Raw genomic sequence first — 16644 nt, 5'->3', positions numbered from 1 at the left:
CTGAAAAGAATTCTAAAAGAAATGTGCATTGTTGATTGTGACACAGCATGACAGATTTTTCCTGCTTGAGAGTTTTCCAACAAACCAATTATCACAGAACAAGTGAATACATTCAAGAGGCCTGCCCTGGAAAACTGAAAGCTGAGAGAGAGAGAAGAAGAAGAAGCAGCTGTGCCCCTTGCAGAGGGGATCATACAGGATGCTGCATGCTCTTTCTCAGGTTGATCCTCGAATTACTATAATCGGTTTTAGCTTCCCCATCGCTAAGGCCTAGCCCAAGGGGAGGCCAAAAAAATCCCCATGGATAGCCAAGGGGTATGCCAATAATACTTCCAAGAAAGGGAAAGAGCACTTAAACGTAGCAATTAAGCACAAAGAAAGGGAAAGAGCACTTAAACGTAGCAATGAAGCAGAGGGAAAAAATGACGAGAATTTGCAGAGGCCATTAGATTAACAAGAGAAGCCTAAAACCCAACTAAGGCATCGCAAAAGCCACTACAAAATTGCTTTTGGGCATGCAAGATTCCTGAATGTTGTAGGAAAAGAGACAGTAGAACCACGATTTTAGCTTGCAAAAACAGAACCCATCCAGCTTGATAAGTTGCAGCTCCCCTCCTCTTCCTTATTACTAGACAAGCGCAATGCTGCTCTCTCCTCCAGGCGGCTTCCTTATGCCTCCCACACAATCGCGCCCTGCAGGCTTCTCATCCGCAAATATATCGCTCCCACTCATCTCCCTCAGCTTGGCCACGCTCATTGGTTTCTCCGATGTGTTGCATGGAGTATCCCCCTTGAAAATATTGTTCCCTGTCAGCTCTGCTACCTTCTGATCATGCACCCTCCGCGCAGTCATCTCTGTTGTCTCTTGCCCAAAGCTAATCTGGCTTCTCCCTCCTGCAGGCTGCTCAACATATGTGCATTGATTATCAGCACAACTCGAAATGGTCGCAGAGGAATTATAGAAAAAAACATATCGCTGCTGCCAAAAAACATCATCCACATCGAGAATTATCTAATTTGACTCACATTTGAGACTTTGACGGACGTACGGACATTTCGAGGGAGAGGTTCAGCAGGTCCCTTTATCTCCTTGACTTCTTCTCGTACCTCCAGGATACGATTCAAAGACCGTGGTGGTGTGTCTGAAGGGGGGCCAAAAATATCGCTGCCAACTAATTCCTTCGCTTTCACTGTTGAGAACTGCCGCCTTACATGGATATCTGCAATGGTCTCCTGACTGCCACTAAGCTCACGCTGTTTTGCTACCTCTGGTAATGAGGTTGGTTTCTTCGGTGACACACTTCCATCAACGCCGAAAGATATTTGGCTCACACCTCCCGCGGGCTGTGATCACAGCAAAGGGCAAAAACAGTTTTGTTTCTACCACTCGGCAAGTTTACGAATGCATCGCAGCTTACCAAGAGCTCGAAAAATCATGTAGTGCCCATGCACTGAAAAAACTATCTATTCCATTACCAAAATTCTTCTCGCTCACCTGGTGCACTCGCACACTCGGTCGCTCAGGAGTAGAAGCACCATTTATTGAATCAATACCATCATTGGGGGACTCGCCCCCAAAAATTCCACTGCCAGTCATCTCACGCCTCTTGGTGTCAGAACCGGGTCTCCTGAGGCACCAAGAAGAGGTTACACTTAGAATGCTAGCTGCAAGAAAATAGCATTGATATGCCTCACTGCGAAATATGACGTTGAGTTTTGAGATACCAACACAAAAATAAAAAAATCAGCAACATAATGCTGCTACCAGCCCACACCATCCGGCCCCAAAATGGCCAACATGCAACCATAAGATGTACCACAATCCTGGATTTGAAGACAATGAAGGAATGCAAATCAAAACAAAGCGTAAATCGCCCAGCATAAAATCATCAGATAATACCACCCAGTGCCCAATTATACAAGAGATTCAAGCCCACCATGCCCTTTGCCACATTAGGAATTGAAGCCAAAGTAGACTACAGCAAAGAGGACTTTCTGAACGAAACCGCAGTTTCATACTTTGGAGATAGTTCATGACACTTGCACATGCATATAGAAGCAAAACATTGGTGTTATCAAACACCTGTTTGGGACAGTTGTCACTTTGACAGATATGACTGTACAAAGACTGACGTATTTACTGAAGCATCCAACAAAGAGTCAATCTTCCACTCCAAATTGTGAACCAGAAACACTACATGCTACTGCATCCCAACTTACATTATCAGTGCCTAAACTCCTAGATTTTAGTCACATCCTCAGACTGTGTATAATTGGAGGTGTTACAGAGACTAACATGCAGGCTTCTCTAACTTTTCTGAAGAGAAAGGCCGAAATTTCAGCCATCAACAAGGTATACACTTATAACAGATCTAGCTTGCCGAGCGCAAACTTTTATTGCAATTAGTATAAGCAACACATTCTTTATTACTATCCACATGCAGCCTTGGATGCCCTAAACTCAATCTCAACATTTCAGTTTTCGGTTGGTCTTTACAACTGTGGAGCAAAAGAAAGATCTTAGCTGCACGGTTGTAGCACAATCAGGTGTAGCCAATCAGACACTACTTTTGGGTGCGCCATGATTGACGGTGGTGGTCGCACGTGGGTGATCAGTAGCAGTCAGAGTGCCAAAAGCCAGCAATTGGCACGTGACACAGTGGCAGTCTGCACTCTCTGTTGGGACACTTGTGGCTCTAAACACATCCTCATTTACAGCAAGGGAAAAATTGAACACGTCATGCATGTCCAGCACGTCTCTGAACTATTTAGGTTGCATCAACTTCATACAAGGGAGAGAAGAAACACTTCTATAATACAGTACTGGACACAATTTGGGCCTAAAGGGATTCAGTGGACCCCCAAATAGTCAAATACATGAAGAGATGGCCACAAGCACATAATAACATTTCAGCTGAAAGAATTTTGGTTCCGCCTCTCTACAAGAGACTCGTCTCGCATTTCCGAAAAAGAATAGTCCCTCTCACACAACTCTTGAAGATAAGATAATTTTATTTTAGATAGATGAAGCACTGGTCAGCTTTGAAGAACTGGAGTTCGCTTGACACAAGCCCCTTGTTATCTGTTATTATACTTACACACTTAAGACCAATATAAAGCGCTCACATACTATGAGTATGACCACGACGCATCGGGAATTCCATATTCCTCTAAGAAACAGCATCACTGTTAATATATTAAAACAAACCCCGAGATTCACAGATACTTTATCATACAGCTGGAACTTCTTACTAAAGCAGAAAAGCTGGTTGTCTTCAATGGAGTCCCATGACATTAATACTCAATATTAGAGGAACGAAGAGAATGTGGTTTCAAATGTCTTGACAAATTATATGTTGTCTCCACCATCTATCAGAACTGGGTCGATAGGATTATCCAGGATTCGAGGGCAACAGCCATATTTTCAAAATTGCAAGATCAGGATCATATTATCCTGTTGTGGTTTAAGAACAGAATTTGTGTAATTCAAGACAACCAACATAGACCGTTGCTCTACCATGAAAGTGGCTAGCAAGTTTCTCGCTAATTCATGCAGCCATTTTCCATTCCAAAAGGCACGTGCACTCATATAGCATTGAATTTTATCAGAAGGATGTCTTTTCCAAAGAAGGGATGGGACAGCATCTATGTGGTGGTTGATAGACTTACCAAACAAGACCATTTACATTCCCATAGGCTCAAATCAAGTTCAAGTTCTATTAAGGCCTGTAGCTGATCAGAACATTCTATGTCATGCCATCTTACTCCTAGATTCTGATACAAAATATGTGCAAAGTCTTCCACTAGAGCTTTCAATTTATCTGCAAATAACAACAGAATCGATTGTTCTTGTACAGTAGATGAATTCCGAAAACAAAAGTGAATTCCAAGTCAAATACGATCGAAAAGCAAATTCAAAACCAATATCATGGGGATAATACAGGATATTTTCCAAATCTCAAATAACCAAACGTTATCGATAAACACACCCTTATATCCCAGTTCTTGAAGACCCACTGATGATGTCTCTATTTGATCAACCTTGATAGACCTTAAATTATGCGCAAAAGTCGATGCATAACCTAAGAATTACACAGTTTCGTATTATTCCACGTCTTCTTACAGTCTAGGGATATCAAGGATTTGGACTAAAGTTCCTATTAAAGTATTTCCAAGCTATGACCTATAGCCAAATATGTTTAGTATAATCAGGGGCTGCACTATTGGGATGTACCTCTCCCAATCTATTGATTGTCTTGAGACATATGTCCTTGACATATTCTCCAGTATGACCTTCCTTAGTAGTTGCCCAAAAATTTAACGATGATCTAGCAAGCTCAAACCCAGTTTCCTTTCCAAGGAACTCCTTGTAAAGAAGTATCCACTTAAGTTCGAGCTTAAATAATAAACAATGTCAGTGTCATTCTTTAATGTCCAATTCCAATGGTTGCCTAGTAGGTTTATGGCATGTATCAATATGATAAGTCCAATGACTCTTATCCAAATTATTTCTTATCCTCATTTACTCTTCTTATCTTGTCTACGATATAGCAAGACAATTTAAGTATTTCATTCAAAAAAAACTGACTTGATCAATACGTAACCACATAGCACTGGACAAATATTTTCCCATCGTATTCAACCAACTTATAGGTATTAAACACAAAGATGATTTACATAGTTGCTAGCATTGAAGAAAATAAGACATCTCTAATCATGAAATCCATCAAGACCCGTGTTTATGTACCATCAGCTCCCACCTGGATGTCTTGACATTTCGTGTCTTGTCATAAATGACCAACCTGGATGTCCCAGCCTGGATGTCTTGTCATAAATGACCAAGGTATACATTCATGTGGCTTAATCTGTGAATGATAAGAAATTATTTTTTCGTGAAAGCATTACTATTTCACCTCAGACATTTCTCCAAGGTCCACCTCACGCATTCATGCTCCCATAAGGCATGGTCCTCCTAAGGTGGACCCCTCCAATTGTTGGAGGTCAACATCTGTTGATGTCATGTCTAGAGAGAGAGGGCCTTGCTTGTGGGTGTGCCCGCCCAGAAAGAGGTTAGGATCGGGTACAGAGAGAGGTCCTTTGCTTGTGGGTGTGCCCGCCCAGAAAGAGGTTAGGATCGGGTACAGAGAGAGGTCCTTTGCTTGTGGGTGTGCGAGTGAGGGTAGTCTAGTGTCAGAGGCAGATCTACCTGCCTAGAGGGTGTGCGAGAGGGCTGTGCATGTTCCCACGAGGGGCGCAGCTCAGTGCTGGCCAGATCCAGGACGTGGGCTTGTGCCACGATGGCAGCCCCTTGGCTGCACCTACTCAGGCGCCAGGCTGAGGGGCATGTGTGGCTACCTATGGGGCAGAATACCAAGCCCCAGCAGCCCCCGTTATAGGCTGCTGGGTCAGCCCTTGTGGACCTGCCAGTTCGGCCCATTGGGCAGACTCGGTCCGGCCTCAAGGCAGGGGGGCAGCCCCTTGTACGGCTGCGTGGCAGCCCTTATGTACAGCAGGAGTCGTCGGCCCCATGGCTGTGGGTCAGCCCACATTGCAGGCTGGTCGGACGCCTACTATGCAGACCAACTAGGGAGGGGCTGGGGCTATAAGTAGGTTCCCCCTCCTTTCATCTCAGTGTGGAGCAGCTTGTGCCTTCTATAGCAGAGGTTTTCCCCACCGTACGGAGGTTTCTCCTGCGATCACTTGCAGTTTTCTCATCTCTCTCTCCTCTTTCCAGTTTGGTGTGTGTGAGGTTGGCTCTCTATCTCTTCGTTTCCGTTCAGTTCCGCTGCACTTCTCACAATGCATCTGGCATTAGTCTACAAGAAAATAAGATGGTGCTTACATCCCAGCACCTGTAAGTCTTCTAAACCTGTAAGTCTTCTTGTAGTTGAGCTTGGGATACTGCATGCTCCTATGCTGCTGTTTACAATACTACATCTTCTGCTGTCACAACAATACTGTGTGCTCCTATGAGGCTGGTAGTTGAGCTTCCAACGATTTGATCTTTGATTCTATTATTGTAAAAGTTCTGCCATATCCTTCTCTTCATGGATACCAGCATGTCATTTTCAGTTGCCTCTAAATCTGTTTTTATTTTTGCATTTCCATAATTTTATGTGCTGTGATTCCAAATTTAAATTATTTCCCCAATTATTACCAATGATCGCCCATGCCATTGTAACGATCATGACTCAACTTGTAGGGTACAAGGATGGCATGTATCAAATAAATCCATCGTGCATACTTGTGTCCTCCATGTGCTGAATTCTGCCATGCCTGATATTCAAACAAATCATTTTTTCTTGCAGACGGGAAAGCATCCACATAGGAACCAATGTGATGCGATTTGACAGTGTACAAGCCACAACATTCTCCACCCTTCTCAGAAGGAAGTGCACATGAGGACTTGCAGGCAGACTCCAGCGCTAGCAAAGAGGTAGGTTCTCCTGAGGTAGAGTCCCCCATGCTTAGTCCTCTTTTTTTCCCATCTATTTTTCTGCAAAGAATGCTAAGCAGGGGGGACTCCGGATCCAGATTCTCTTTGCTAGAACCTGTCCTCATGTACTCCGTCGAGAAGGGGCGCTTAGCAGATATGTCACCTATTCATCATTGTCTTGATAGCCCAAAGGTCACAAAGCTTTCAAAACGAGAAGCATCTAATCAGAAATTCCCCTGCAACAATAGGCCACCTTTTCAGTACTGTCTCACTAGCCCAAACGCCACAGAGCTCTTCAAAAATGGAATATCTAATTACATAATCCCCTGCAACCATAGGTAACCAGGACATGGACTCCACCTACCTTGGGGAAAAGCACCAAGATCACTTTCGTCAAGTCAGATGGCCGCATCATATGACTTAAGGTACCTAGTGATAGGACATGACTAGGGTACCTAGGCAGAGGGATTGGATACTCGAGGAGCAGTGGCTTTGCTAGCTATGCCATGTGCATGACCCCGAGTCGAAGACAAACTTAGTATTCAGGTGCAAATCGTTTTAGATGATCGGAGGGCAGCAGTGCTGCGTTTTCCTAGAGGCTCAATACTCCACGCATTTCAGCTATCATTCAGATCAGCGAAAACTAGCCATTTTGGTGTATCTGAACCGTCGTACACAACACTCCGTCCAATCCTTGTCAGATCAGCCCTGAAATTGTAATTTCTTACCAGCTTTCGTAGTGGGGATAACCTCTCCCATCACCGCTGATCAAATTTGAGATACAATCACTTTGTTGTATAAAAATCCCATCCCTTGGCCCAAAGCAAGCTGCTCAAGATAATCCCCCAAAGCCTAATGTCCCTTGAACAAGGATACATGGAATTTCTTGTTCCCAAGGAAGACAATACAAAGATCGTAAAACATGATACTTTAGAGATTATAAAGCTATAACACTTTAAAGACTAAGTGAAACACAATGTACGGATACATACTTGCCAATCATCATAGACTTCAATTTTTGCCATGTGATAATCTAATTTCAAGCCTTGGTGAGTGTTTTCATTGATGCTTGATCTCATGCTGACTTCAAAACTGGAGTGCCCTTCCTTCCAATACCTCTATTGGACTGAAGTAAAAATGCAGTGCACCGGAACATATCAGCAATAGCAAAAAGAATAATGTAGCCCTTCACCTTTTGAGTAAAGCCTCAGTTTCTTCAGGGGTGAGATGCTCTCCAAATGAGATAGTACTAACTCCACCTGCAGGCTGCATTTCCACCATGAACGTTGATCAGAATATCACAGGACGTAGCCCAGCGCACATTGCGCTGAGTAATAGCTCTGCATTTCTCACTGTCGAAAGAACCACGCAAATTTTACAGTCGGCATTAATTACTACAAACGCAGCACGTTAATCAAGGAAAATTTCATCTTAGAGATCTCTATTCAAAGGATGAAAGCTCCCGCCTCGTGACTGACCTCGACACATATTGAGCTACAGACGGGCCGAGAGAATCCCTCAACTAAGATCATAGTCTTCGGCACAAAACAAGAAAGCCCAAAAAGCGAACAAGAAAGCTTGATGGGCAAACAACACTTCACAAAGTAGTTTATACGATCGGCAGACAGAAAACTGTTTGGACTAAATGTCAGCTGAAAGGTATCGCTCGTCTTGGCCTAGTACGCCAAGCTGCAAATAAACCGCAGATCGTTTTGGACGTCTTGAAACGATCGCTTGATACCGCAGACTAGCGAGTTAAGACACCAGCTTCGGCCAAGTGTTATCACTTCAAAAAGGCGATGATAGCTCAAAAATAAATTGTGCCTTCGGATCCTCTACGCACACTTTTTTGGTGAAAGATCCTCTACACACACATATATGTGGATCCTCCAGACACACCATGTTACTGACGTAAACATAGTAGGCCTCCTTGTTACCTGATGCATACGGATAGTAGGACGCCCTACTGGGCTACCGTTTGAGCTCTGATCGCCGCCAGAGGCAAACGCATTACTCTCGTTGGTAGCCGAAACGCGGACAGGCGTGCGAAGATCGTTTACGTCAGGTCCCTCCGACCAGCTGAACAAATCGAAAGTGGAAGGGCCGCCAGGGGGAGTGAGACCCCTTCGAGCGGTGCTGCTGTCTACAGGCATCGCAGTGGGGAGAGAGAATCGCCAAGCTGAAATTGATAAGAGTAGCTGGGAGACCTCTTGCGCCGCAGAGCTCGTGAAAAAGTGTTGTGGTTTCAGAACGGGGAGCTAGGCGTGATCAGCTGAGCTAGAAAATACGGTGCTGAGGCAAGGCTTGCAGGAGCCGAAGGAGCTTGCTGGGCAACGGGTTCCGCTTGCTGCCAGTTGCTGTCAAGACGCTCACACAATTCTGGGTGGTATGTGGTGCAGCCAGGAGGCAGAGTCGTGTCTGGAGTTGGGAAGATTTTTCTGTGCAGGTGACGGATGAGTGAGGGAAGGAGTGTGAAATGAGTGAGGAAGTGACAGAAAGGGAGTGAAAGGGAGTGAAGAAAGGAGAGTGAAATGAGTGAAGGGAGGATAGTGAAATGAGTCAAGAAAGGAGTGTGAAAAGTGATGAGTGAGAGGGCTGAAGAGAGTGAGTGAGCTTGGAGCTGCAAAGAGAGGATGAATCACGAGAGGAGAAAGAGAAGGCAGGTACTCGAGAGACAAAGAGAACAGAGAGAGTGGGCTCTGAATGCTACGAAAACTATGTCTGACAATTTAGTTGGATGGCATGTGGACTCTGGAGCTATAGCATCGAGGATTGAGCTCCCAAAAACTTTGCTTCCACCTTGCCAAATCTCCCAACTTCCAAGTTCCAACCCTCACCAAATCTGCAGAATATTGTTGTGTTGACTACGTACTTCCATGTTTGCCTTGCCAATGTCTGATTTTAAGACTACGGCCTTTTTGTTTTACCAATTCGGTGGCCGGTTCAGTTGGCTCCAGCTGGTATCTCTGTGCGTGGTTCTCAAGCTCACGAGTCACCACCTCAGTTGGCTCATGGATTTTACATTCAGTTTAGCACTTTAAGCTGCAAATGGATACTCTGCTTCTGTGAAGGCTTCAACTTTCAAGCCTCAACTTACCATCCAACTCAATTTCTGCTACTCAATCTCTTGTTTGGAGTTTCAAATTTAGACGAGCTTTTTCAAAATTTTGAACTTTTTGTTAGTCAATTAACTTCAAAATTTCAGACTGGTTGGAACTTCAGATAATTTAGTTATATCGCTACTCAATTTATGATTGGAGTTTCAAATTTACCACCAACTGGTTTATGATTTTAAACCTTTTTGTTAGTCCACTTTCAGTTGGAACTCGCCATTCAACATGAAACCGGCTGGTTGAGCTTTTTTTTTCCCCCGAAATCTGTTTATGTCCTTTGAGGTCTTCATCGTATACTCCCTTTCGTGACGCAGACAATTGACAAAGCAGAAAGCAAAAGGCCAGAGAAACGTAGAAGAGAAGGCATTTGATGCGACATTGAGAAGTAAAACTGACACAGTTGAAGCTCAAACGTAGTTAGCAAGAGAAATGTACAGTCTACAGAGCGCACCGTATTGTAAAAGTCCTAACTAGTTGATTCTTAATTCTGATTATGTGCGTTGCATTGTCGTTGTCAAAATCCTGCCTTTTTGTCTATAAAAGCTTGCTAGGCAGACCAAAGTGGAACACTTTAGCGAGATTCCAATTTTGCAACTGTGCGGTCATCCGTTGAAGCAAAATTTGGGAAAATGGTCGTCGCCCAGCAGGTTATACTGCACCACCTGGGCTGGAAAGAAAGCGCGATTTGCACGGGGGCCGGCACCTCCGGATTCCGAAACAGAAGAAGCAGAAACTTGCAGCTTTACACGATCATGCGCCTGTCAATCCGTGCTCGACTGTCGGCCGTCCCCCATCCATCGCCCATTCAGGCAGCATCAAATTTTGGGCTGCGGCCTGCCTCTTTCATCATTCATCATTCATCCATACAAATAGTATCCAAGATTCGCAAATCCGCTCCGCTAGCTTGTCTGGACTCCGGAGATCACTCGAGAGCAATTCACTGCAAAAAATGCAAAAAGCTTGCAAGATCGAGAATAGAAAGATGCCGCAGCACCAGTGCAGTTGCTACAGAGATGGATTCCAATTTGGAAATCCGGCAAATACTCAACAGAGAAGCCCTTCCTCCGGCCTTGCAACAAACATCACAAGCTCTCTCTTAGGGGTTGTTTACATTGGGGCTGAATGCGCGCACCCGGGATTGGATGGTACAGGTGGCCATGGAGAGGTGGCCACTTGAGCATTCTCAAAAAATGTGGATTCGTCTGGCCAATGGGGTGCTCCATTCATTGATCGTGACGCCCAATAAGCTTACCTTTGCTTTCGATATATGTGTCTCGGCCACGTCTACCTCCTTACGTGTGGCCTGAACGGCCCAATGGCCGTCCCAGAACAGGGTCGCCAAACAGGCACTACATCTTGCACCCATGGAAACAGGCCCTTACCACTCAAGGCATTCGGTGGCATGGACAAGCAAACACCAGGGGAGGTTGCCCACTGCCCAAAAGGAGATTGGACCCTAAAATGTGTAGGTGAACAGGCTCCCGAAATGCCCGACTAGATACTGCTATTTCCCACTCTAACAAGACGCTGCAATGAGCACATTTGCAAGGGCAGATCGTGGGAATGGTTGGCATTGCCACTCAATTAGTCATGAGCGGGAACAACCTCTTAGAATCACTCAACAAAACTTTTGTACCTCATTCCCACTTTGCACATATAGATGGTGCACCTCATCTCAAAGTGCCTCCAAAGAATTGTCATCAATCGATTGCTCTTGAGAACTCACTCAACCAATTGCCATGATCATTAACCTAGCCCATCACCACGTACACCCAATTGCATGTGATTATACAATCGCTCCAATAATAAGTCTTTACGAGGAAGCCAACAATGAATTTAATGACAGGAACCATTGCATCGATGCAATAGCCAACACTCACAACCCTCCCCGTTCTCCAAGAGTTCATGGACTAGTTGCAATACATATACACTAACTCTTAGAGCACATTCACATCGACATCACTATAGGCAACAGGCAAACAACCCAAGCAATTTGCTTTGTTTCGACATGTCCTTCAACAATCCAGACCTATCCAAGTGGCACACAAGATGGACCATTTGCACAAAGTATAATCCCTTCTCAAATCACCCTAAGATTACAAGATTGTAAACCAAATTGAAGCATCCCTACAAGTTCATGAAAGTAGTGGAGGACGTTTGGGGTCTCGAATCTTGGGCATGTATACTTGAGGTGGCACATTTCCCCACTATAGGAGATAGGGGTGCATTCCCACTCATTGCCTGACATGCATTCTAGCTAGGAAAGCATAGAATTTAGATTGTTTTGACACATTGCCCCATGAAAATAGGCACCAAGATATAACATATTTATGCCTCATTTTGGGTGGCCATTTCGCCTTACTACATAAGCATTGTGGGGTGCCAATGTTTTTGGGTTCTCATCAAGTAAGGGATGACCTATAATTATGGCATTGTATACAAAGGAATCGGCGCAAGTCAAAGCTAACCCTTCTTTCCCAAGATTGAGATAAGCTCAGCATAAAATCCATCATTAGGCTTATACCACTTCTGCTAATGCATCCACTAGAAGACCTCCAACGTGATAAGTGTGACTTGCTAATGGGGTCCTAGGCTAGTGGTTAAGGCAAGTGGGTGTGTGAGAGTATGTGTGAGTTCAACCCCTAGCTAGGCCCTGGCGGGACCGCAATGCAAAAAAAAAAAAAAACTAAGGGATGACCTATACGTCATATTTTAGAGAGTTGGCTATTGATTATGTAGCTGACATCACGTTACCATTTTAGTTCAACCTCTCAACCATGCATCTAAGATATTGTTAGTCAAACCATGTGTTGAACTGCACATGAGTACCCAATCCCTTCGTACAAGCTTATGTCATGCATTGTTAGACGTAACTCCTTCAATCCTTTGTCCCATGTGTACATAGGGACCGATCCACTTGCCATGCACTATGTATGTTCTCGACGAACCATGTTCGAACCACTTTGCAAAAAAGAGTCCCTTTCCAAAGAGAGAAAGATTTCCCTTTTGATTAAAAAAGGCCAAAACCAAAGCCGAGCGTACGACCATTATTCAAAAAGCAATCAGATTGACAAGAAAACCCTTACATTTCAAACGTATAGGAAATATTAAGGCAATTGAAGACTATCTAGTAGCACATCCTCAAATCCTTTTAAATAGTGGAGTTGGGAACATGTCAAAGCAAATGTCTAATTTTCAAACCTAAACCACTTTTGAATAGTGTGATACTTGAGTGTTGAAGGTATTAAATTGCTCACTTTCAACGTCCAAGAAATCATTTTTGTGAAAGTATGTTCAAACTAATTCTCTAAAAGCTATGACTGCACCTTTTCTTTTGTATCATTCCTTATCTTTTGTATGTTGGAACCTTAGAACACTTACAAGTTCAAGTTTCAACTTTGAAGAGTCAATATATTTGTGAATCCTAAAATCCAAAGTTGAACTTGCAAAGAAAAAGAAGCATGCTTTCTTATAAAAAGGCCTTATCCAATCAAATTTAACATGTTCAATATTGTACTCTAACCACTTGTACAAGTGTTATAGTGGCTTTGTTCAATAATAAGTAAGATCATATGACCAATGTCCTTTTTTAATTACCATATGTACTCTAACCACCTGTACAAGTGTTATATTGTACTCTAACCACCCGTACAAGTGTTATAGTGGCCTTTTCTTAAGAATAAGTAAGATCATATGACCAATGTCCTTCTTTAATCACCATCAATAAAGAAGAAGCCTTCACTCTTCACTCCATACCTTTACCAACGCATGCCATGATGTCTATATTTAACAAGTCTACATTCCAAAGCCTTGTGTTATTCCAATTAGTACCATTGCATCTAAATGGGATTGTCACATTGTAGTCGCTCAAAACAAGTAATCAATGGTTTTCTTGAGACTACCTAGTGCCTTGCATAATAAACCTTATAAATACCTTAAATCACATGATTTTTGAGAAGTTCCTTTCAACATTGGAATGAAGGACAAAAGAAGTTTCATCTAGCACTATGTGTAGTCTCAACGCCACTCAAATGCTCCATCATGTAAAGCATAAGGTAAGTCTTTATGACATTCTTTGCTATAGCCAATTTAAACAAATCTCATTCAAATTTATTCTAGTTAGTATGTAGTAGAATATTAATTGTAGTTAATGTGCAGTAGCATATTAATTCTAGTTAACATGTAGTAGCATATGTGTAGTAAGCATCACCCTATAAAGCTACCCATGATTTGGACTTGTAATTTTTACCAAGCACATCAAAGTGATGCATCTGCACAATCTCCTTGTCTATCTTAGGCCAAAATAGAATAATTGCTAAGTAATTAAAATAAATAGTGAGACCTTTGAACCTTTGTTTGACTAATAAGCTATTTGAACACAAAGTCTTGCATGAATAAACTGCCAAAAAATGGCTTCCTTTGTTTTTAAAAATGTCATTTTAAGAAGTTTAATCGTATGCACAATTTTATGTAGCCATCGACTTGGCTCGAAATACATGATAATCAATTTGAAGAAAAAAATTTCTCTCTCTCTCACCCTCCCTCCTTCCCTCCCTCCCTCCCTCCCTCTCTCTCTCTCTCTCTCTCTCTCTCTCTCTCTCTCTCTCTCTACACACACACATGCATGCACACACACACACACATGTATACGTTTGTGTATATGCAATGTACGTATGTATTATTTGTATGCATGTATACGTACATGTATGTACAATATATATGTTTAGGAATGGTTGGATCATTAGCTGGGTCATTGGACCAACCATAATAATCTAATCCAAGTTAGAACACACACACACATACACACATATGTACATGTATATGTATATGCATATGCATATGTTGAGAGTGCTCTCAACAGAAGCAGAACGGAAGAGGGAGAGAGAGAGAAACAGAGAGCCACACAAGTTTTTGGTGGGTGCAGAACACCCTAATCTTCTTTTTCATTCATTTATATATGTGTTTGAGTATTGTACATAACCGGGTTAAAGGTCACTGGAGAAACAGAGAGCCACACAAGTTTTTGGTGGGTGCAGAACACCCTAATCTTCTTTTTCATTCATTTATATATGTGTTTGAGTATTGTACATAACTGGGGTAAAGGCACAGTGACCTTTAACCCCCACAACCTCCCACTTAAAGGACAATGTGCCTTTAAGGGAGAACAACTAGTGAGCATACTATCCAATGCCCATCAATACACGACAATACTCAAACCGCTGACTAGGCAGACTCTTCGTGAGCATATATGCAGGGTTATCATCTATACGGACCTTGACAAGCTCTATTGCTTGTCCTCAAGTACCTCCTTGATAAAATAGTGCCTGACCTCAATGTGTTTGGTCTTTGCATAAAAGACCGGATTCCGTGCTAGCTGAATAGTACTCATGGAATCACTATGCAATGTCGGTACACCTATATGAATCCCCAAATCTCCCACTAGCCGATCAAGCCATATAGCCTCCTTGCAACCCTCTGTGGCTCCAACATACTCAACCTCTGTGGTAGACAAAGCAACACACTTTTGTGCATGAGACATCCACGACACTGCACCACCTGCAAAGGTGAACACATAACCAGAAGTGGATCTCCTACTATCCACATGCCTTGCATAGTCTGAATCTGCGTACCCAAGTACATGCATGTCTCCTCTACCAAAGCAAATGCACATCTCCTTGGTACCCTTCATGTACCTCATGATGCACTTAACTGCCTCCCAATGCCTCTTTCCTGGATTAGCCATATACCGGCTAACAACTCCCACTGCAAATGCAATGTCTGGTCTAGTAGCTATCATAACATACATAAGACTCCCAACCGCTGATGCATAAGGAACCTTGGCCATCATGGCTCTCTCCTCATCTGATTTGGGACTATTCGTATGACTCTGTTTCACATATGGAGGCAATGGAGTACTCACTGCCTTGCCCCCCTCCATATTGAAATGATGCAATACTTTTGTAACATACTCCTTCTGTGAAAGCCAAAGGAGTTTCCTACTCCGATCACGCGTGATGCGCATACCAAGAATATGACCTGCAAGTCCCAAATCCTTCATATCAAAGGCCTCATGCAACTTGGCCTTTAATGCATCTAGCTCATAAGTATTCTTGCTAGCCAATAGCATATCATCCACATATAGTACCAGGAGTATCAGGCTATTATCCTTAGCCCTTTTAGTGTAGAGGCAGTGATCAATTTCACTTCTTCTAAAACCCTGGGACCGAATAAAAGCATCAAACTTTTGATACCATTCTCTAGGCACTTGCTTAAGACCATAGAGACTCTTCTTCAGCTTGCAAACTAAATGCTCTTTTCCCTTTTCTTCAAAGCCTTCCGGCTGCACCATGTAAATTTCCTCATGCAGATCCCCATGCAAGAAAGCTATCTTGACATCCATCTACATAAGCTCCATATCCTCTGCTGCCACTAGGCCAAGCATGCATCTAAGTGTGGTCATCTTCACAACCAGAGAGAATATCTCATCAAAGTCCACACCCTTCTCTTGCTTGAACCCTTTAGCGACCAAATGGGCCTTGTACCTAGGCACATCATCACCTGAGACCTTCATCTTGTAGACCCATTTACATGGCAATGCTTTCTTTCCATGTGGCAAAGAAACCAAGTCCCAAGTCTTATTCTTCATAAGTGAACTCATCTCTGATTCATTGATCCTCGCGCATCATAGCCTCTCTGTAGCAAGAAGGCTCCCCGCAATCAGTAAGCATCACATAGTCTACCCTTGGAACAAACCTATCAGGCGGTCTAGACACTCTAAATGATCTTCTCAAGGGCATTTTAGCTTGTTGTCCTACCTGCATATCAGCCACATTTGGCTCATCATTTTCACCAATAGATGATCCATCATCTACCCTTGATTGTATACCTGTGGGAGTACTTGGTGGTACCATTTCTTGCACATTTGGTGCATGGACAGCTTGCTGTCTATCAACATACGCAGGTAGATTCATGTCCTGGAAAGTGATTCTCCTCATTTCCACATCCCTCATGGGTGCCTTATGCATCTTTTTCTCATTGAAGGCTACATCATGGCTGCATATGATCTTCTTTGCTTTAGGATCCCAAAGACGATAG

General features: G+C 43.2%; 1 protein-coding gene across 1 annotated transcript; it reads right to left on the bottom strand.

Annotated features, from left to right (window-relative positions):
- Positions 1 to 380: 380 nt before the first annotated feature.
- LOC147900969 (uncharacterized) lies at positions 381 to 9316 on the bottom strand. The gene is made up of 5 exons (XM_087376034.1): positions 8374 to 9316; positions 7629 to 7702; positions 1496 to 1628; positions 1027 to 1344; positions 381 to 901 (listed from the first exon to the last, which is right to left on the bottom strand). The coding sequence occupies exons 1-5, from the start codon at positions 8587 to 8589 to the stop codon at positions 629 to 631; spliced, it is 1014 nt and encodes a 337-aa protein (XP_087232160.1). The 5' UTR covers positions 8590 to 9316; the 3' UTR covers positions 381 to 628.
- Between the last annotated feature and the right edge of the window lie 7328 nt (positions 9317 to 16644).

Source organism: Dipteris shenzhenensis, chromosome 6 (genome assembly GCF_047967505.1).
Source record: "Dipteris shenzhenensis isolate YYH24624 ecotype China chromosome 6, Dip_SZ_1.0, whole genome shotgun sequence".
In the NCBI taxonomy this organism is placed as follows: Eukaryota; Viridiplantae; Streptophyta; class Polypodiopsida; order Gleicheniales; family Dipteridaceae; genus Dipteris; species Dipteris shenzhenensis.
The sequence above is the reverse complement of the archived record's forward strand: the minus strand, read 5'-3'. Positions and strand labels throughout refer to the sequence as shown.